This window comes from Electrophorus electricus, chromosome 19, assembly GCF_013358815.1.
Source record: "Electrophorus electricus isolate fEleEle1 chromosome 19, fEleEle1.pri, whole genome shotgun sequence".
Taxonomy (NCBI): domain Eukaryota; kingdom Metazoa; phylum Chordata; class Actinopteri; order Gymnotiformes; family Gymnotidae; genus Electrophorus; species Electrophorus electricus.
The window spans coordinates 4,732,299-4,752,630 of NC_049553.1; the positions used below are offsets into that span (position 1 = coordinate 4,732,299).

Consider the following 20,332-nt stretch of genomic DNA (forward strand, 5'->3'; position numbering starts at 1 on the left):
AAGGTTTGACTTCCTTAGCTTCAGGTATGATAATCGCACTGTTGCTACCTAGTTGACTGTGTTGCTGATTGTTGTCCTGTTTCAGACATACCTACTCCTTCTGCAGCAGGGATTGTTGTACAGCAAATACCAAGTTTTCTCTGTCGAGTTAAAGGCCTTCCATAAGCGTGCTTATGCGTGCGCTTCCTCGAGAACGAGCGGAAATCTTTTCTGGGGACTGACGGTGGCATATTGGAGCATTCCTCCATCTTGCCATTCTTGCATCTCTCTGCGTGCTTCAGAGGAAGAAGGAAACGCTGGCATTACAAAGGTCCCTTTCTACAGTTCTGCAGGCCCTCTCAGATCCGAGTTGCTTCCGTTCAGCGTGCTGGAATAGCAACAGATGCAAGAACTGCACAAGAGAAGCCAAGAGCTAGGAGCGTTTAAGATGGCAGCTGCCGTGTGTGGTTGTTTGCGAATACATAAAGACTTGAGGACCGTTCCACTTTAAAAAAAAAAGCCTGCTCGTTGTTTTGTAAGCAAAACAAAAATGGGCACACCAGTGATGACTGTTATAAAAGGAACTGATGGAAAAATGTTTTTCCTAAGTCTTTGCTTACACGTAGGCAGTTATCGACCACAAATATAGACCACAAATGCCACTGCTGGACATAAGTTGTGTTTGACCAGCAAACATCTTACCGGTGACCCTTTTGACCCTGACCTCCAAGACAACTACTTGACCTCAGCACGCACAAAACATTAAATTGCTCCGTGGTCTCTTCCAGGCACGTCCAGCCATGATCGAAGACAAGGGTCACCGCGTGACGGACTACTTTGTGGTGGCCGGGCTGACGGACAAGTCCACGCCGCTTGAGCAGGACCTGTCCGAGGCCAAGTCCAGTGGCCCCAAGGCCCCCATCACTGACCTGGCCATCATCAACAAGTCGGCAGGTGAGACGACGCCCGAGGGCTTCACCTGCATCGAGACCACCTACAGCGGGCAGCCGGCCAACCTCAACCACGGCAGCCTTAAGAGCCCTGAGCTGTTCCTCTGCTACAAGAGGGGACACGGGAAGTCCCCACTAAGCGACATTGGGTGAGTACGTGTGTTTGTATGTATAACCCGGCGCCTGTGTCATGCTCATTTCGTACTGTTTGTGTTGAGTCATTGCCGTATTCCTATTCTTTTGCATGCCGCGTCTTGATTTTGTCTTTGCACATGGCACCTTATTCGTTGCCAGTGCACAGGAACAACCTTTGTACTTCCGTGGTCTTCTCACACGTCAGATATGCTACTTGAAAAAGCCACTTGTGACTACATGTACTTGTGGATCAGTGCTATGCAGATATTGTGCTTTCCGCTGTAAGTCCCATTGGATTAAAAGCGTCTGCAGAAAGATAGTAAATGTAAATGCGCTGTAAGCAAATGCCATGTTGACAGGTGCCTTTCAGGAACCCGGCACCACTGTGAGTCGTTTGCTCTCTTTTACGGGGCATGTAAACAGCAAACGGCCCGGTCCAGGATGCTCTTCACCCATCACGGCGTCTCTTGCCAGTCCTGTAGGAGGCAACACTTCTCTTCCACTGCTGTGAAGGGTTTGCATAATAGAACTATTGTGGTTGGCCAAATCCTTCACTCAGCCAGCGAGACGTATCCTTAGTCACACATTTCCAACAAGTGGTCCGTACTGAATCCGTTCTGGCCAGAAAAGGCCTGTGTTTTTTATAAGTTCTCTGTTCCTGAATGATGCATTCCCAAAAAATGTTCACACTGCAACATGAAATTAATATGCATAATATAATCATGATCGTGGAATAAAAATGCCTAAACATAGTGTATCCTCCCCTCCATGGTTTCTTTGGCCGCTACCACCTTAATTTGAGCTTTGAGCTGTAGACGTCCATAAAGGTGTGATTTATTGTCGTTAATGCAGCTTTTACTTTTGTAGCTTATTAATGTGCTCAGACGGAGAGAGCGTGTGTGCACTTGATCATTTTATAAGTCATTTAGAAATGCACATGAGCAAGTCAGGAGCTTTTTATTTGAAATGTAGGGCATTTATGGATGCTTTCAGCCCTTACTGCTCAATTCCTTGTGTTTTGGTTTGCTTGTTTGGTGTTCTTCCCCGACCGGTTCCAATCATCTCAACAGACCTCTGCAGGGCACGGACCCGCAACCGCAGACTTAACAACACAATCTCGTCATATAGCGCGCCCGCATCGGTGAAAGCACTACTAAATACTACTAACGACCATCGAAGGTTATTTGAGTTTTTGGGCAGGGATCTTTTAAAAAAGGCAAGAGGCATAGCAGTCGCAGAGAGTTTAAAGAGAGGTCGTGGCTTTGGAAGAGGACACATCGGTGGGAGCAGACTAGCATGTGCACCAGCTCTTCTGCACATGCTCACTTCAAAGTGAGGTTAAAACCAAAAAAAAAGTTTGAATTTCGATCTTGCAGTTCTCACTGGGGTGTGCAAGATCTAGGACATCAACTGAAAGTGTGAACACAGTCAGTGAGTAATATCGCAACCTCTGGACCAGTGTCAAATTCTAGACAAGAATTCTATCATTTTAATGTCTGAAACTATGAGTAAATAATTTTAGAAGATAAAGTTAAACCAGGCCCAATAGGCGCAGAATAGAGTCACTCATAGCATTGCTTGTCCCTAAGGGTCTAGGAAATGTTACCCAGTCACATTTCGTGACCTACAGCAGTTGCATATTTCTGTTGCTGGTGCTCTGTTGAATAGCCAGCAGAAATGCAGTGGTCGGTCTGGATGCTCAGACCAGTTTTGGAGTTCTCTTGCATCATCACGGCTTATGTCATGCTTTGCTCGTCACAGGCACTCAGAGAAGTTGGTAACAGCTCTCGTGCTGAATGCTGTGTACTCAAAAGGGGCTCTTTGTCCCTCTCTATCTCTGTTTTTCTCATTTTCTCCTGCTCGTGCTCTCTCTCTCTCTCTCTCTCTCTCTCTCTCTCTCTCTCTCTCTCTCTCTCTCTCTCTCTCTCCCTGTTGCATGTATTGGATGTTTTTCCCCTGAACTTAGTGTTTTATTCTTGTATCCTATCCATAACAAAAAGGAGAACAAAGTGTACCATCACAACTCCCTTATTACAGCCAGCCTGCGATCTGCATCGTGGGAATTGGCGGCGTATGTGCAAACGTGATTAAAGATTCAGTTAGACTAAATGTCAGCCCAGGAGACGAGATCGAGCCATTGCTGAAACGTTAAATGGCCTTGCAACGGCGGGGATTATACAGGGAGCACGTTTCCACTGCAAACGCACGTGGTTCACCGACATCAAAACTAGTTCCACGGCTGTGGTGTTCTGGGACCTGACCGTTCACTCTCACTCCTGCCATTTTCAAGTGCAGGGACAAGAACTGCAGCCAAAAAAAAAACCAGTGGCAATAAATCAATGGCCCAGAAAAGGTTGACTCTGGGCGTTTAGATGCGTCCTGAACGAAAGAAGCAAAATTTGCAAACAAGCGCATTTCTGCAGTGTGGTTTTGTTTCTGGATTAGAAAAGCCCACATCAAGACGGAATCAAAGCCCACATCAAGACGGAAACATCGGACTCTCAACCCAGTGGAAATGTGGGGCCATTCTTAAATGGTTCGCTAGTTCATGGGAACCATCGCTGCCACGAGCACCGGCACTTTGTTTACAGAAAAGCGGTCCCAGTTGGTTGGGTCTCTGCACCAAACAGTGAGGTTCCGTTCATCGTTTAGGTACTTCAAGAGAACTTGATTTTGTAAACGACAACGATTCCACCTCAGATCTCTTTGTGATTTTTATTTTCTTTTTAGTTTTTCATTTATTTATTTTTTTCCCCAGCAAAATTAGTTGTTTTATCCATAACAACCTTAGACATGATTACACGTTCACTTTGTGGGAGCCTGCATTTGGCTGCCTTGTGATTTTGCTTGCGCTGGTGACAGGTTTCATGCTGCAGTAGGCTATCGCTTTGTGGACCCTCCAAATGAAATGAAATGACACAGTCACAGTAGTGAAGGAGAAATATTCCTAATGCTGAGGCCAGACGCTCTTTTAATCAGACTGCCTCCCGTTTGCAGTCATTGTTTGGTTGGCGGTGTTATCAGGTAACACTGATTTATCCACAGTGAGGTAAAGGACATACAGCAACATGTGCCCATGTCCCAGGTGGTTCGCGGGCAGTGAGTTGCTCTATTGTAAGATGCTCTGCGCTGACTTCCTTCATGTCTTTGGACCGTCCCGATATAATGTGCCCACACGACGGCTAACGTCAGAGCAAGACGACGCTTTGAGCCGGCTCATTTAAAAAAAGCCACGCTGCGTGAATTATTCATTTCGGCACCGGCTCGTACTTTTTTTATTTATTTATTTATTTATTTATTTTTTACAGAGGAAGTACCGGCTCGTACTTCCTCTGTACAGCTCCCTGGGAGACTGGTCCCGGCTTCAGCAGGATCCTCCCGCGAGCCTTGGTTTTGCCCCCCGAGATCTTTATGGCCTGGCCCTCTGAGGAACTTCCTTCTTGGCCAGGTCCCAGCAGGATCTTCTTGCGAGGCTTGGACTGGGCCGCCCTGCTGAGAGGCCATATAGCGAAGGAAATAAAGCCGCCAGTCATCTGCCGCTGAGAAGAGGAACCGTATCCACGCTTCTCAAAGCTTTAAAAGCACCGGGGGTCGACTAAAGACCAGGTCTCTTTTTAAAGTGTCCATAAAGCCAGCTATTAAAACGTAAGAAACATTCTCAAGTGTCTGTTTCGGCGCTCGCGTAAAGTCCTCAAAGCAACTCATCCCGCACCGATGTCCAGGCCTAGCTAGAATTAAAAAAAAACAAAAAAAAAACGAAGATCTGCTCAGGTTGGGGGGAAAAAATCTGAATACTTCATCATGAAAATGAATTTAGACATGGTGCCCATTTAGTGGAAATAAGGCAATTTTCTCTAGCTTCCCTCCCATAAGCAATCTGGCTAAGGCCAGATATTTCAGCCGGGAGAATAATTTGTCTCGTGGCTTTTTTATAATGCTCGGTATGACTCATCCCTTGATTTTTAGTTCAGAAGTCCTTTGGAAAACAAAGCTGACCAGGCCTCAACCTCAAGTCTGCTGTCACTGCTGTTCTTTCTCTGCATGTAATTCATTTTTTTCCCTCTTTCATTAATTTCAGCAGTTTTCCCCTTCCAGTCCCAAAACTTTGTTAGTCGAGGCAAGCAGAGTCTCATTTATAGCAAGTGTCAGGTTTTCTAAGAATTTCAACATTCAGAAAGTCAACACTCAGAGGGGATCAAGAGGGATTTGGCACTGAGAGAGAATTAGAATGGCATACTTCAAAGTCAGTGCTTACTTTTGTCTACTTTTGTTTATATAGGCTAATAAAATGCATTTCATGCAGAGGACAAACCAGGTCAGGAATCTGTTCATAATAAAAGGTGCTAAATCAGGCATCTGAAATGACTGTAGGGTTATAGCGGTAATGGCCCAGCACCGTGCAGCCGGAGGGATCTCTGGAGCTAATGTAACGTAGGCCAGGTACAGTGTGATGGGCATCCTCCTGGACTTTCCCAGTACACGGAAAAGGGCAGAGAGTCAGGGGCTCTCAGAAAGCCTCCATGAATGCGCATCCTTATCCACGTTCACCTTACCAGTCTTTCCCTTTCTCTCACAAAAATGCTTACACACGTCTTATTTCCGGAAAAAAAATGTTCCTGCCCAGTCAGGAGAGGAATGCAAAGTGCTGTCAAATCAGCAAGTGTCACCTATGAGACTGTGTAAAGACCACACTTTCCTCATGACCATACAGGGTTTCAAAAAAAAAAAAGCGCTCTAAGCCGGACATTGGTTCTGCGGGGATCCGGAGCAGGGTGTGTCCACACTGTGTCTCTCACACACACATTCTCTCTCTCTCTCTCTCTCTCTCTCTCTCTCTCTCAGGGTGCTGTACGAGGGAAAGGACCAGCTAATGCCAGGATGCGAGGCGATCCAAGCCACGCCGTACGGCCGCTGCGCCAACGTCAACAACAGCTCGGCCACGTCCCAGCGCATCTTCATCACGCTGCGCCGCGCGTCGGCGGTCCAGCTGAAGAACTCCCTGGCCGTCACCGACATCTGTGTAATAGTCACCAGCAAGGGCGAGACCCCCCCCCACACCTTCCTTAAGGTGGACAAGAACCTCAACTGTGGCATGGTGAGTCCAGGGGACAGTGCACGCCAACCTTGAGCGCCGGAACGTCCGCGATAACCAGAGCGGGTGCGGTGGCCCCCCCCTCAGCGTGTTTATTCCCTTTCGTCTTGTTTTCAGTGGGGCTCCAGCGTTTACCTCTGTTACAAGAAGTCAGTGTCAGCCTCCAACTCCATCACCTATAAAGCAGGTGAGTCTTTGTCTCCCCCAATCACTCATACTCTCCCCCCATCCCTCGTTCCCCCTCTATCGAACTTTTTTTTGGGGGGGGGGAGGCTCGCTCCTATGACCCCAGTGACTGAGAGGTGAAATCAGGACGTGGCCACGGAGGAAACCTCTCAACGTCAACTCCTCTGTCATGGATGCGGCCCGCGCCCCTTTACAGAATCCCAGATAAGAATCCGAAGGAATTCCTCAAGACCAAGGACGAGAGGAACTAGACTTTCCCACGATGATTTAGTGCCTCGTTGCTGCTCTGTTAAACCAAACTGGCTGTCGCAGGACCGAGCCGATAAAATGAAAAAAGACTTACAGGCTCGTGTCTGAGGGCAGCTGTTCTATGTGCTTCACAGGAAAATCCGAAACTCACCGGTTAGTGGATCCACTTCACCTTGCATCTCATAGGCAGGACACATTTGTGAAGGGTGTTTTGAAACACTGCACAGTAGAGAGGGTCCTGAGATGGTCTCCATCGTCAAAGGCACAGGAGCAGGGCAGGAGCCCCCAGGGCCTGGTCTGCAGGAGGGCCTCCTTCTAAGGGGGTGGACCACCGCTGGAGGGGATTTGAAAATAAAAATAAAATAACATTTGAAAAGGGGGCCTCTTTCCTGTCTGTTGTGGCGGGGCTCCAGAATTTTTGCGCCACACCACTGCTAGAAGGTCTTTGTAATATAACACCCAAGGGTCTGCCATTCAGCACTTAGTTTTTACTTACTAGTTATTTAAAAAAACAAAAAAAAACAAAAAAAACCCCACGTTGAATTGAAGGGCCTACCGTGAGTGTATTGCCCTTTTGGGCCTTTATCTCTACACTCGACACGTTTCCTGGGTGAAGTCTAATCTTAGTTATCATTGAAGTGCAGAGCTTCCTGCACGCCTCATTTTGCTACTGGGGCCTGTCGCCCATTGTAAGAAGTGAAAAGCCATCGTACACTAAAGCCATCAGTGAAATGCCCAGCACCCTTGAGCCTTGAGTACTGCCTGACTCATCAAAAAGGTCACCCGAAGAGTACAAATGTCATCGTAACGTTGTGGGCCCCTTTCTGTGTGGCACTTACTTATGACTGCATATTGGGAGTCACCAGGCACCTTGCGTTATATTCAAATGCAGTAGTCTGCAGTTTCTTACAGGGTGTTGCATGTTGCAAATGTCTGTGATCCCACTAATGCAAAGGCCAATAATGCAATAGCAATCGGCAAAAGGAAAATTGTTCAACTCTCATGCTTACTTTTCTGGGCCAGTAACACCCAGTACTGAAGTAAAAGCACGGATTTGATTTTTTCTTTCTTTGTTTTTCTTTTTTGGAGGCAGAATATCAGACATACTATGTTGGCTTGGCTTATTTTAACCGAAAAGATTTTAACCGTAAAATAGTGGGAACTGTGCAAGGCGTTGGCATTAAACGTGCATGAATAATATTCAGTGACCCCCTTGTTCTTATCGCTGCTTCATGAGCACCGCTAGACAGGTCGTCGTGCATTTCATCTGCAAATTCGTTTGGATGCTCCAAGCACGGAGGAGGAAGATGATGATGATGATTGTTGTTGTTGTCCCCTTTCCTAGCCAGGAGAGTGCAGTCAAACGCAGGGGTTCTAATGGCTCATGTTCTCGCTACCCCAGGTCTGATCTTTCGCTACCCAGAGGAAGATTATGAGTCTTTCCCCCTCTCGGAGTCGGTCCCTCTGTTCTGCCTTCCCATGGGGGCCAAGATCGAGTCCTGGGCCCCAAATGCACGCCAACCGTTTCCTGTCTTCTCCACTTTCGTCCTGACCAACTCCTCCGGAGAAAAGGTAGGATGCATTTAACTGGTGAAGAGGGAATTAAATGCACTCTTAAAGCATCTTAGAAATGAGATCCACACAGAATGGAAATTTAATGAAACACATGCCGGTTGCGTTCCTTAGTTGGCATTCAGTCAGTTTGAGTTTCAATCCAGATCAGAACCTCTGTCAAGAGCTTTTCAGCTATGTACCAAGCCCCCCCCCCCAATATCTACCAAGACCTCTTAAATCCTTCCAGTCCTCTACCAGAACCTTCCAGAAACCTTCAGAAAGCCTTTTTTCCTCGTCACTTTTAGGTCTACGGCGCTGCCATCCAGTTCTACGAGCTCTACTCGGCAGACAACCTAAGCGAGAAGCAGAAGATTCAGCTCGGCCTTCTCACCAGCGTGGAGAAGAAGCCTGTCCCCGACCGCACGGTCAACACCAACAAGTGCATCTGCCTGCTGTCCCGCTGGCCCTTCTTCAAAGCCTTCAGACGCTTCCTCAAGTTCCTCTACAAGTTGTCGGCCAACAACGTCGACCCGCTGCCCATCGAGAAGTAAGACACGCGAGCAATCCCACGAGACTCGGGACTTTTGTTAAAGACGTGCCCGTTCCTCGATCCGTACGATACGCAGAGCGGGGGGTTTTCAGCACAGCACGTAATTTGAGGTTTTGCTTCTTCTCCTCCCCCTTCCCCTGTTTCAGACACATCTCCCACTTCATGCATAATGTTCCCTTCCCATCCCCGCAGAGGCCCAGGATCATGGTTCAGGTATGGCACTTAATACCAATTTGCCCCTAACAGCAGGCAGCGATGCGTTTCTGCCAGTCACTTCAGTAAGGGTTCAGATCGTTCTCACCATGCTTAAAGGGGAACGCGCATTAATTAATTTGTGTTTTCCAGGGGGGTGGTGGGCGAGTCGGGGAGGGGATTTAGTTCCTTGTTTCAAACCATTTTCCGTGTGTGTCCCTCTGTCCCTTAGCTCTCAGCACATGACAGCCTAATGCTGTCCCAGCCTGTGTGCACGCCTCTCCCACTGAGGTAAGCTGCGATATCACCAGCGCGCTCACTCTTCTTCAGCGGTAGTGCAGATATGGTCTGTTTTAAAGCTCCCCTGCCACTCGTCATCATTTCTAGAAAACAGGCCCAGAAAAAGAAATACTTACATGTCCAAATATGAATAGCTTTAGAGCTCCCCAAAGTTCCCATCTTAGGCGCTCAGCTTGATGTGTAATGCATTCCTCTCTCAGCCCGAAAGCATTTATTTTTTTACTTTTTTTTTTTAAACGAGGAATTTTAGCTCCTCATCATTTCCAGAGGACGGACGGATGGGGGGGGGACCCCATGCAGCGTTTTGGATGTTTTCTTTCTGCGGTGCTACCGAGGGCGTGTGGGGAGAGCGTAGAAACCCCACCTTTCCAGAATATGCGTGCTGTGGTGCACTAATGTAACAAAGGGGATGAGCCTCTGCCTCACAGCTATTCGCTTATGTTCCGTGGTTGGTCTGATGTTCGAGTGCTATTAGTGCTGTGTGCGTGGTATTCCTTGGGCCACTATAGAGAGGCGTTTGCTGATGCTAAAAGGCCGTAGCTTCTTGAGCATCCTGAAGTTGGAACCACCCCCCGACACACTCTCCCTTCTCGCTGTTTCGTCTCCATTCCCCCGGTTCCTTCCCAACACAGCGGGGCCGATTACAGCACTCTTCTCACAAACCTTGGCCCAGAAAGCTGTGCAACGCTGCTGCACTTTGTCCTGCTAGAGAGCAAGATTCTCCTCCACTCCCTCAGACCAGACGTGCTGACCGGTGTCGCTGAGGCTGTGGTGGCGGTGAGTTGGGGTTGTGTGTGTGCGTGTGTGTGCGCGCGTGTGTGTGCGTGTGTGTGCGTGTGTGTGCGTGCGTGTGCGTGCGTGTGCGTGCGCGTGCGTGCGCGTGTGTGCGCGTGTGTGCGCGTGTGTGTGCGTGTGCGCGTGTGTGTGCGTGTGCGCGTGTGTGTGCGTGCGTGTGTGTGCGTGCGTGTGTGTGCGTGCGTGCGTGTGTGCGTGCGTGTGCGCGTGCGTGTGTGTGCGTGCGCGTGCGCGTGTGCGTGCGTGTGTGCGTGTGCGTGCGTGTGCGCGTGTGTGCGTGTGTGCGTGCGTGTGTGCGTGTGTGTGCGTGTGTGCGTGTGTGTGCGTGTGCGCGTGTGTGCGCGTGTGTGTGCGTGTGTGTGCGTGCGTGCGTGCGTGCGCGTGCGTGCGTGTGCGCGTGTGCGCGTGTGCGCGTGTGTGCGTGCGCGTGCGTGCGTGCGCGCGCGTGTGCGTGCGCGCGTGTGCGCGCGTGTGCGTGCGTGTGCGCGTGCGTGTGCGCGTGTGTGTGCGCGTGTGTGTGCGCGTGCGTGCGCGTGTGCGTGCGCGTGTGCGTGTGCGCGTGTGCGTGTGTGCGTGTGTGCGTGTGCGTGTGTGTGCGTGCGTGCGTGTGCGTGCGCGCGCGCGTGCGTGTGTGTGCGTGCGTGCGCGTGTGTGCGTGTGTGTGCGCGTGTGTGTGCGCGTGTGTGTGCGTGTGTGTGCGTGTGTGCGTGTGTGTGTGCGCTTTAAAACATTTAGTTCCATCCACAGAGGAAGTTGACGTGTTGTTCTATCCTTCCATCTCTTCTTCCAGATGATCTTTCCTTTCCAGTGGCAGTGTCCCTACATCCCACTGTGCCCGCTGTCTCTCGCCGGGGTCTTGAACGCCCCGTGCCCTTTCATTGTTGGAGTGGACTCCAGATACTTTGACCTCTATGACCCCCCGCCAGATGTAGTTTGTGTGGATCTGGACACCAACACTATATACCTGTGAGCCAGAACTTTACGTGGAACGCCATTTACAATTCCCAATGTGACCAGCAATGGCCAGTACCTGCGTCCTAGGACTAATGCCTGTCTGGTAACACTTGAACACTTGTGGGTGGTGTTTTACACTTTTGGCAGATCCGATGAGAAGAAGCACTCGAACTGGAAGAACCTCCCAAAGAAGCCCTGCAAGAACCTTATCAGCTCTCTGGTCAACCTGCACCACCAGCTTACCCTCGGTATGAAGCCCGTGACTCTTCACCCAGTGAGGAGGACTTTGACCCCATTCCTTTATGGCATTGGATAAGAACAGGGCTTATGTCGTGGGATCAAACACCAAGATTTCAGTATATTTGACATTTTCTGATAATTATGTGACTATCGGGGCATTTCAAACCACAAGTGGTTTAATCAGTTTCCTAACCAACGCTAACCCCCCCCCCCCCCCCCCCCCCAATGTGTGTGTTGCGTGTTTGCGTGCCGTGCAACTCCAGTGCGGAGGACAGCTCCAGAAGGCTCCATGTTGGACATGGCACCCCTTGAGGCAGACTTCACCTGGAAGAGTAAAATGGCGGGGCTGGAGATGGAGGTCCAGGAGGCTTTCCTGCGCTTCATGGCCACCATCCTAAAGGGCTACCGCTTCTACCTCAAACCCATCACACAGGCCCCCTCGGAGAAGGCCACCGCCGCCGACTCGCTCTACGACCTGCAGGGTAATCCTCGCACGAACGCCTCGCACCCTGACCTCGGTGCGGGGGCAGTGGGGGGGGGGAGGAATGGATTAATCAGGGACTTGTTATCGGTTTGAGATCTCATCCGTCTGGAGGTTTTAGTGCATCTCTTTACCCTGGAAAGGAAGTAACCTCTGAGCTGGGAATATGTGTGCATAGACAGATAATCTGTAAAGTCTGTGTACTGAGAACTGTTTACAGAATTGTGCAATTCCTGGTCAGCCAATTATATGGTCATATAATCTGAGGGCTCCTACTGTTTAGCTTTTGTGTTTGTCGCGAGACGTTCCGTTGACCGTTTTAACGTCCTCCTCTAGGGTTCTTGAAGAGCCGAGACCGCGCTCACCAGAAGTTCTACTCCCAGCTTACCAAGACCCAAATATTTATACGTTTCATAGAGGAATGCACCTTCGTCAGTGACAAAGACACTGGCTTGGCCTTTTTTGACTACTGCATCGAAAAGGTGCCAGCACCCACCCACGCCTCCCCACTGCCATGCCGATGCCGCCAGAACTTTCACCTTTTTGCAAAGAATCCACACATCTACTCTCCGTATTGTTTTGAAATGCTTCTACGCCTCTAGTAAAAGAACCTCTGTTCTGTTCCTAAGCTGTAATACATAACTCCGGGCCTGCTGGGAGGAACAGAGGAAGCAGTGTTTCCTATGATTGAGTTTGTTCCTCTCTTGCCTCGTTCACAGCTTTTCCCGTCCGATAAAGGAACAGACAGAGGCACAAAGGTGAGCCTTATTTTCCGTGGAACACTTTTTTTTTTTTTTTTTTTTGGCGTAGCACTGCTCTGTCATTATCATCAGCCGCCCAGGGTGTTGCGCTAAAAGTCGCTGCAGGCGGAGGGGGGGAAACGTGTCCGAGTGAGATTGGCCGCACAAAGTTAGACACGTGCCAGGTGGTGACGGGAGTAGGAATTGCCCACACGGCGCTGACCCCAGGCGGTCCGTTGCCGGGCATATGAAGTTTAATATCAGGACGCCCACTAATGTAGCAGCCTCCAGATCGGCAGCTCAGGAAAGTTAAGCCCGGAGGGCAGACACCACTCATATGCAGTATTGTCGGTTTAACCGAGTTAATAATTGACTCTGCCATCTGCTGTCGGGTGTGCTGGCACATCGGTCATCCGAATGCGCCGAGACATGGCTCCCACTGACCAATGCTCCCATAAGCCACCATGTAAAAAGCATTATGGTATGAAAACAACGCTTCCCGTTTGGCTGTAGGCAGGGCTTCCTCAACTTCAACTGTCAGGACTTCTTCCATATCTCTCTCTCGCGCGCTCTCTCTCTCTCTCTCTCTCTTCTTTTTAAAGAGCATTACATATGTATAAACATGATGGTGAACAGTTGAGTTAGGAACTCAAGTGGCACACACCCAGAGTTGCGGCATCCTTGTAGTGGATGTGCGTCTTGAGATCATGATGGTGACTTCGGTCCGCAGGTGGAAGGAGAGGGCTCAGAGGACGCGCGTCTGCTGGAGCTGGACGACTCTCAGAAGAGCGAGCACACCGTGTTCATCATGCCCCCGGAACCCCCCTCTGATGGCCCGGACCCTCCTCCCAAGTACAGGTGGGTGTCCCTCACCCTCGCTAAAACCTTACAGAAACTTGCAGAAAAGAAGCCGAAGTAAACTGGACACCAGGATCGACCCAGCTCGTTGCCATAGTGCTGTGCTTGCGCTAAACGGCTCATTTCAGGGCAAATAAAATGCACACGGGAGTGAAAACCTGTGTTGGTTGCGTCAATTGGCGTTTGTGTTATGCGGATGCCATCCCGCAGTTTCACTAGACTTTTTAATACCTACCTACTCTAGGCGGCTACTGTTTCTTTCTCACTGCAGTCTAATGGCATCTAAAGGCTTTTTATCCATTAGCAGAAGGCCCACGTCATCTATTTTCATGTCTCCACTGGCACTCGGTGCCCATTGTTCACTAGCTTGCAAACCTTGAGCCTGTGCCAGGTGGCTAAGGCTACGGCTGCCTTCAGGCGCTCTCTCCCTCTCCCTCTCTCTCTCCCTCCCCGACCTTCTCATTCGGACTAATTACCTTAAAACAACAATAAGCGGTAAGCAATATTCCCAGTTTTTGCGTTTTGTTGCGTTGTCGTCATCTCCCGAACTGCTCCTCCTTCCCACAGCTACGGGAGCTTCCCTGGCCTGCGCCTGGACCTGTTCGACCGGCCGCGGGAGCCAAAGTCGGCGCTCAGCACCAGAGCGGCAGGTGCCAGCGCGTCCGGCAGCCCCGCGCTCCTGGCCAAGAGGACAAAACAGGTGCCACTCCGACGCAAGCACATCGCACATTCTGCTGTGCCGTGCCCTGGCCTGCCTCACACCTCAAAATGACGGAAACGGTATTTTTCACTCAGACGGGCACATTCGTTCTCGTCTGTGCAGCAGCTCGGAAGGTTATGCAATTGCTTTCCAGATCGCAGAGTCCTTTGTTCCATAAATCGGTAATCCGTAACTCCCTGGCTATTAATTCTCTAGTGTCATCCCATAACTCTGAACGTCAGCGTCCCTTGTAATGAGGAATGGTAGACGCTCTATCCTCAAGTCAGTTTAGTTTACTGCAAAGCAGTTAAGTATAATACATAATCATTCATGTTCAGTCATGTGCTCCATATACCACACTTGGAGAGTTCCTGGTGAACCCCGTGTTCTCATTAGAGGAGCGGTGCTGTCTGTACACCCCTGCAGAGTTCCTGGCGAACCCTTAGCACTTTTCCACTGGCATTGTGTTGGCGCTGCCAAGATCTCAGATGCAACCCTGTGACACAAACAGCATAAGGGCCCTGGTGCCATCATGCAAAAGTTATTTACCTGCTTTTCTGCCGTTTATAACGAAAAACCACAAGAACCGCAGCAAAAACAGCAGCGCAGAATCATCGGTGGTCCTGAAAAGCAGAAGAAGTTGATTCTGGCCCTCAACAAAAGAACTCCAACTCCTCATTCAGGTCAGGCAACTCTCAGATCCAGATACAGACTCGCTGGGCTCCGAAACCAGCGGACGCTTGGCAAACCTTCTCAAAAGGTTCACTGGGACCAGCACGAGCACCGGCACTTTGTTGATGGAAAGGTAGTGCCTGCGTATTCCTTAGTGGAGCTGGATACCCGCCAGGCTTTCCCCATCATCCAAACCGGTTAAACATGTTCACGGATGGGTAACAGTCAAGCGCTTAGCAGACGCCACAGCAGACACCATTTGCCAGGGAGGAAGCCGTTCCCCTCTCCTGGACAGGTGGCGTTCTTATGCCGCAGCGGAACACCCCCGCTCACTACCTGTCCGACTCTGCCAGTCCCTCTCTCCTGTTCTCCTCCGGCTCTTCCTGTCCTTAAGCTGCCCACACTCTCGCTCGCCATTCGTCCTGTGAGGACAGCACCGCCGAAGAGAGCCGTTTGTTTTTATGCTGTGTTTACTGTGTGCTCAGCAGGCTGTAGCAGGGGCTTCGGTGGCCGAAATTCATTTTTTGAAAATATTTCAGGGAATGTTCCTCTTTAATGCCATAAATGGAGAAAGGGGAATTTATAAACTTTCAAGGGGAAATTCTACTTGTGACACATCTCAGATCAGAGAGAGTTAATATTCTCACTCGGGGGATTTGCATATCTCCATACAGGATTTTTTTTTCTTTTTTCTTTTTCCAATCCCCTAGGTTTAATCTTTTACGTTTTACACCCTTCTCCATATGGGGCCTTTTGCAGCAATTGCAAGTAGTGCCAAGAGTCAACTGTGAGATTAAATCCTGCTGTTAACTCGGAAATATGTTCAAAGTACACAAAGATACTAGTGCCTGTACTATGAGGTTGCAGTTTTCAAAGCAGACGTTTCTCAGGGCTTTTTTGAGCGGCGAATTACATTTTAATCGAAGTCCATATGTGGAAAATATTGCTGATGCAATGACCTGCTAAATGAGCCATCGAAATGCTAAGATGCCACAAATATGACTACTGCAGTGTACAATCTGTACCTGGATTATCATTTGTGCAATTTTGAGTTCTTTATGTAAAAATAAATTTGAGTTCTTATGTAGATGTGGCTGTAACCTTATGGGGGTGGACCTTCTCCAGCAAATGGCATGCTTCGCTGGTCATTTTTCAAACAAATCAGGCTAATTTCTCAGACAGGTGAAGAGAACCTTCTGGAACGTAACCAGAGTTCGAGGTTGTTCCGAGCGTGACCCCGCACACCCTGCGCGTTTTTCCTCGTCTGACGGCAGGCGCGCTCCTGCCTCTCTCCCCGCAGGAAGTCAAGCTGGCGTACAAGCTGGCGAAGCGCTGCTACTCGAACCCGCCGCTGTGGGCCAAGTGCCTGTTCGGCCACTGCTACAGCCTGTGGTTCATCTGCCTGCCGGCGGCACTGCGACTGGCCCCGTCCAAGCCCGGTGCCATGCAGCAGGCACTCGACGTCCTCATCAAGATGAGAAGCTCTGAGGTGGAGGTGCTCGACGAGGTGGGCGCGGGGCGCAGGTGCCCAAGCGGGCGGCCGGGCGGTCACGTCCTCCCACGTGTCCGTCTGCCTGTTTTTGTGTTTTTTAGGCCTAAGGGGTATATATGAGAGTGTGTATGAAGCCACCGTTCAGTTTTCTGTCAAGTTCTTTTAATGTCATTTTTATTTGTTAGTGTAATATGGAGAGGATTAGAGGTTTTTCACAGATATACATATCTGTGAAAGAGTCAGTAAAATGTGTGTGTGTGTGTGTGTGTGTGTGTTCGCTTGCATTTGTGTGTGTGCACGTGCGCGCGTGCATGCACGTGTGTGTGTGTATGCATGTGTGTGTGTATGCATGTGTGTGTGTATGCATGTGTGTGTGTGCGTGCGCGTGTGTGTGCGTGCGCGTGTGTGTGTATGCGCGTGTGTGTGTATGCACGTGTGTGTGTGTGTGTGTGTGTGTGTGTGCGTGCGTGCGCACATCTGCGTGCATGGCAGGTGTGTTACCGCGTGGTGATGCAGCTGTGCGGTCTCTGGGGGATGCCCGTCATGGCCGTGCTCGTCCTAATGGAGATGAAGAAAGCTGGAGTCGAGGCCAACGCCATCACTTACGGATACTACAACAAGGTAGCATGCTGCGTCCGTCACAGTCCTGCATGAAAATACTCCATACTGTGACCAGAACTAAATTATTAACCAGGCCAATAAGAAACATTTTCAGGTTATGTAATTTGTACAGAGCCTGTAATACGATGTGCTACTTTTTGGTTTAGTCTCGGTACAGCTCATCTTGGATTGGATTCAGGGTGACTTGTAGTGTGAGTACACTGTGTGTAAATGAGCAGCACTCCTAAGTGTCCCTAAAACTCCAGAGACACTAAAATCCCTGGAGGACAGATGAATTTTGCCATTTCATACACAGACTGTCAGTCAAAGCTTGTACTCCCTAGTACTGCAGCGCCTGGCAATACAGGCTCATTCGGTGCAGGATAAACCAGTGAACGACTGGCTGAAATCATGATATAGAATATTACTAATTACTAGAATTAAAACATAATTTCAAAGCAAAGTTAATTAAATGTCGGCATTTATGCCACGCCACGTCAAGCACGGAAAAGCTTCCTCATCAGTGTGTGAGGGTGTCGGCTTCGACAATCGGCTACACGCTCCGGCAGATCACCGTCCTGCGGAGTGTACAGTTGTCTGGACATTTCTCTGTTGCTAAAGGGGAATGTTAAAAATCTTCCTGTGTTGCCATTGGGAAAGGCAGGTTGTTATGGTTACACTGACCTCTGTGTTTGTGTGTGCGTTGCCGCAGGCTGTCCTGGAGAGCACTTGGCCTAGCCAGAATCGCAGTGGCCAGGTCATGTGGACCAAAGTCCGGAATGTGGTGCGAGGGGTGGCCCAGTTCAAACGGGCCCTGCGGGGGTCGGCCCACTCTAAAAGACCTCCCCCCATTACAGCAGGTGAGGGGCCGCGCCATGAACTGGTCAGGGAGGTGCTCAGACTCCCTTCGTTGCAGTTCATTTCACTCAGCAAAGTTGGCATTTGCGTTTGCAACAGTGTTGGCCAGACATCGAGCGCTGTATCGTACAGTTACTCTTTATTCTTGTCCTTTTAACATGCGACTTATTAAAGTAGTGTAATTGGAAACATTACAGTGTGGTTTCTTTTGACCTTATAAAATAAATATTTTGAGCCATTTTTCTTTTCTTTTTTTTTTGAAGTTCCTCTTATTCCTGAGGTAAGGAGGTGTGTTTTGCTTGCACAGTAGTGTCGCTGGACGCAATAGCTGACGGAGAGGGCGACCGGCTGAGCCACTGCAGTGCCGACAGCTCTGGCGAAACCAACGGGGACGAGCATACTCTCTTCTCCCGGCACCTCATCGTAGGCGTCGCTCACGGGAGTCAGAGCAGCACAGGTCCGCCCCGGTCGCACCCCCACCATAACTCCTGGCCGCGCGTTCGGCCTTTGCTCAGGGTCCGCCGCCGGCCTTTTGTGTCTGCTTTTTAAAGGTGCCCAGTCCGACCAGGGTTACGGCTCGAAGGACGAGCTCCACCAGGACTCCGCAGACGCGCCGAAGGCCGCAGCCTTTACCGTCTCCACCGGTGATGACGATGCCAAGAGAAAAGCGGATAAGAGCCTGAACGGTGAGGCACCCACTAACCCGAGTTTACGTATAGAAGAACGTTCCTTTAACTACCCGAGACTGCGCGGCTCACGCGACCGTCCCGGTGGCTACTCCTCTGCAGGGGACGACACGGCAGGCTCGGTGGATAGCGCGGTGGCTGTGTCGGAGCCCCCCAGCCCCGCTGAGCCCAGCCCTCCTCCAGCTAGCATCGTCAAACTGCTCGGCGCCAGCCTCGATGCTCCCCCAGGGAGAGGAGATTCAGGTGGGTCCCTCCAGTCCGTCAGCCAGGTTAATCGGTAACCGGGTTGTAGGCGAACGCGTCTTGTTCAGACGGATAGTGTCACACGGCAGTTTGAAAAGGCTCGAGCGTGACATACAGCGAAATAACGCGCGTCTCCCCGGGACCCTTTCAGGCAGCAGCCCGGCAGGCGGCAGCAAGCTGTTCAAGCCTCGCAGCCGGAGCGAGGGCGTGGCCCTTCCGGAGCCCGACGGCGGCTCCGCCCCCTCGGCCCCGCCTGCCGGCCAGCAGCAGCAGCAGCAACAGCAGCAGCGGTCCAAGGCGTTCGCCGAGCGCAGCTGCAGCTTCAGCACAGAGAGCCGCGCGGGCATGCTACTGAAGAACAGCAGCCTAGAGCTCAGTGCCGACAACATGGGCGCCGACGCCAAGATCCTGGCCGCCGCCTTCTCCGGCACCAAGACTCCGCCCCCCACCGCGGCCCCAGGACCAGCCTTCAAAGAGCTGGAGGCGGGGCCCAGCGTGACGTGGCCCCTCGAGGCCGGGATTAAAGAGGCAGAGGCAGAGAAAGGTGGGATCGGAGTGGGGAAGAAAACGGAGGAGAAGGGCACGGTGACGGAGACGCCTCAGGGCAGCGAGGGAACGGGAAGAAGCGCCAGCAGCTCCTCGTCCTCCTCCTCCAAGGTGGTGGAGAGGGAGGACGTAGAAATCGGCGCCGATCCGCTCTCCCAGCTGGCCTCAGAGAGCGAGGAGCTGGCCTCCATTCAGAGCCAGGAGTCGGCCCGCCTGGTCCCGACGGTGGTCTCCCGCAACCTGGCAGACGAGATCGAGATGTACATGAACCTGCAGGGCCCACTGGGCACCAAGGCCTCCAGCATGGAGCTGCACCAGGGGGCTCCACGCGAGCCGGAGCCGGAGCCGGAGCCGGAGCCGGAGTCGGGCAAGCATGCCCGTACGGACTCGCCGGCCGCCAACCAGGCCCTGGAGCGGAGGTCCAGTCTGCCCGCGGGCCCTGTGAAAATGCCCGACCCGCTGGAGAACCCCAAACGCTGCCCCGCCGTCACGCGCTCCAAGACCTTCGCCAGCAAGTCCTCGAAAGCCCCTGGCTCGGCGGGCCAAAGGTCGACCTCGCTGACCGCGCTGGTGAAGTCCTCCCAGAGTGGTTCGCTGGGGTCCGTCATCAACTCCATCTCGGGCATCAAAATGGACACCCTGCTGTCGGGGCCTAAAGTGGACATGCTAAAGATGGGTATGAAGCAAGCAGCTACCGTGGCCAGCAAGGTGTGGGGGGCTGTGTCGTCCGCCTACTACTCAGACGACGAGGTGAGCAAATTAATGAGGGAAACGGAAGAGAGTCATTACACTCGAGGACCCATGAAATCAATACATTCCAGCCTTGGTCTACCAGAGAAAGGCCACTTGAATGTCATTACATTGATCTTACCGAGTCCTTGTGTTGAAGGAAAGGTGGGGGGGGGGGGGTTGAACCTCTCGGGAACATAATCGTAAAATTTATTTATGGACCACCTCATACATTTTTTAATAGCAGCGAATGTTTCTTGGAGTGAGGCCTCTCCTTAACGCTGGCGCTTGGCCGGTTCCAGGAGGAGCAGACCCAGCCCAGGGAGGCCTTCCCCGCCCGGCTGGAGGAGCAGCTCCTCGATGGGAATGGCGGGCCGGAGAACGCCTTACCCAGGGGCCTCATGCCCAGCCTGGGCTCCAACGGCCTCGCGCGGAGCACCACCAGTCTGGGCAGCAGCGGGAGCAGCGACACTGGCCGGCTGCAGCCCAGCGCGTGTGAGTCTCACACTCTCTCTTTCGCGCACACACACACACACACACACACACACACA

At 51.2% G+C, this 20,332-nt stretch overlaps 1 protein-coding gene across 4 annotated transcripts in view; it reads left to right on the top strand.

Annotated features, from left to right (window-relative positions):
* dennd4c (DENN/MADD domain containing 4C) overlaps positions 1–20,332 on the top strand; it is a 37,354-nt gene that overhangs the window by 12,031 nt on the left and 4,991 nt on the right. For 2 of the 4 annotated variants that reach the window (XM_035536697.1, XM_027009906.2), the window contains exons 2-24: positions 768–1,078; positions 5,907–6,159; positions 6,274–6,343; positions 7,994–8,163; positions 8,451–8,692; positions 8,842–8,908; positions 9,120–9,178; positions 9,820–9,964; positions 10,773–10,948; positions 11,084–11,184; positions 11,440–11,658; positions 11,994–12,139; positions 12,377–12,415; positions 13,128–13,255; positions 13,823–13,955; positions 15,928–16,134; positions 16,612–16,740; positions 17,432–17,579; positions 17,885–18,034; positions 18,129–18,263; positions 18,366–18,506; positions 18,658–19,802; positions 20,084–20,276. In XM_035536697.1, coding sequence (XP_035392590.1) covers positions 780–1,078; positions 5,907–6,159; positions 6,274–6,343; positions 7,994–8,163; positions 8,451–8,692; positions 8,842–8,908; positions 9,120–9,178; positions 9,820–9,964; positions 10,773–10,948; positions 11,084–11,184; positions 11,440–11,658; positions 11,994–12,139; positions 12,377–12,415; positions 13,128–13,255; positions 13,823–13,955; positions 15,928–16,134; positions 16,612–16,740; positions 17,432–17,579; positions 17,885–18,034; positions 18,129–18,263; positions 18,366–18,506; positions 18,658–19,802; positions 20,084–20,276 — 4,495 coding nt within the window. In that variant the 5' untranslated portion in view covers positions 768–779. The remainder of the gene's footprint in view (positions 1–767; positions 1,079–5,906; positions 6,160–6,273; positions 6,344–7,993; positions 8,164–8,450; positions 8,693–8,841; positions 8,909–9,119; positions 9,179–9,819; positions 9,965–10,772; positions 10,949–11,083; positions 11,185–11,439; positions 11,659–11,993; positions 12,140–12,376; positions 12,416–13,127; positions 13,256–13,822; positions 13,956–15,927; positions 16,135–16,611; positions 16,741–17,431; positions 17,580–17,884; positions 18,035–18,128; positions 18,264–18,365; positions 18,507–18,657; positions 19,803–20,083; positions 20,277–20,332) is intronic. The other 2 variants (XM_035536698.1, XM_035536699.1) reach the window with 2 other exon arrangements.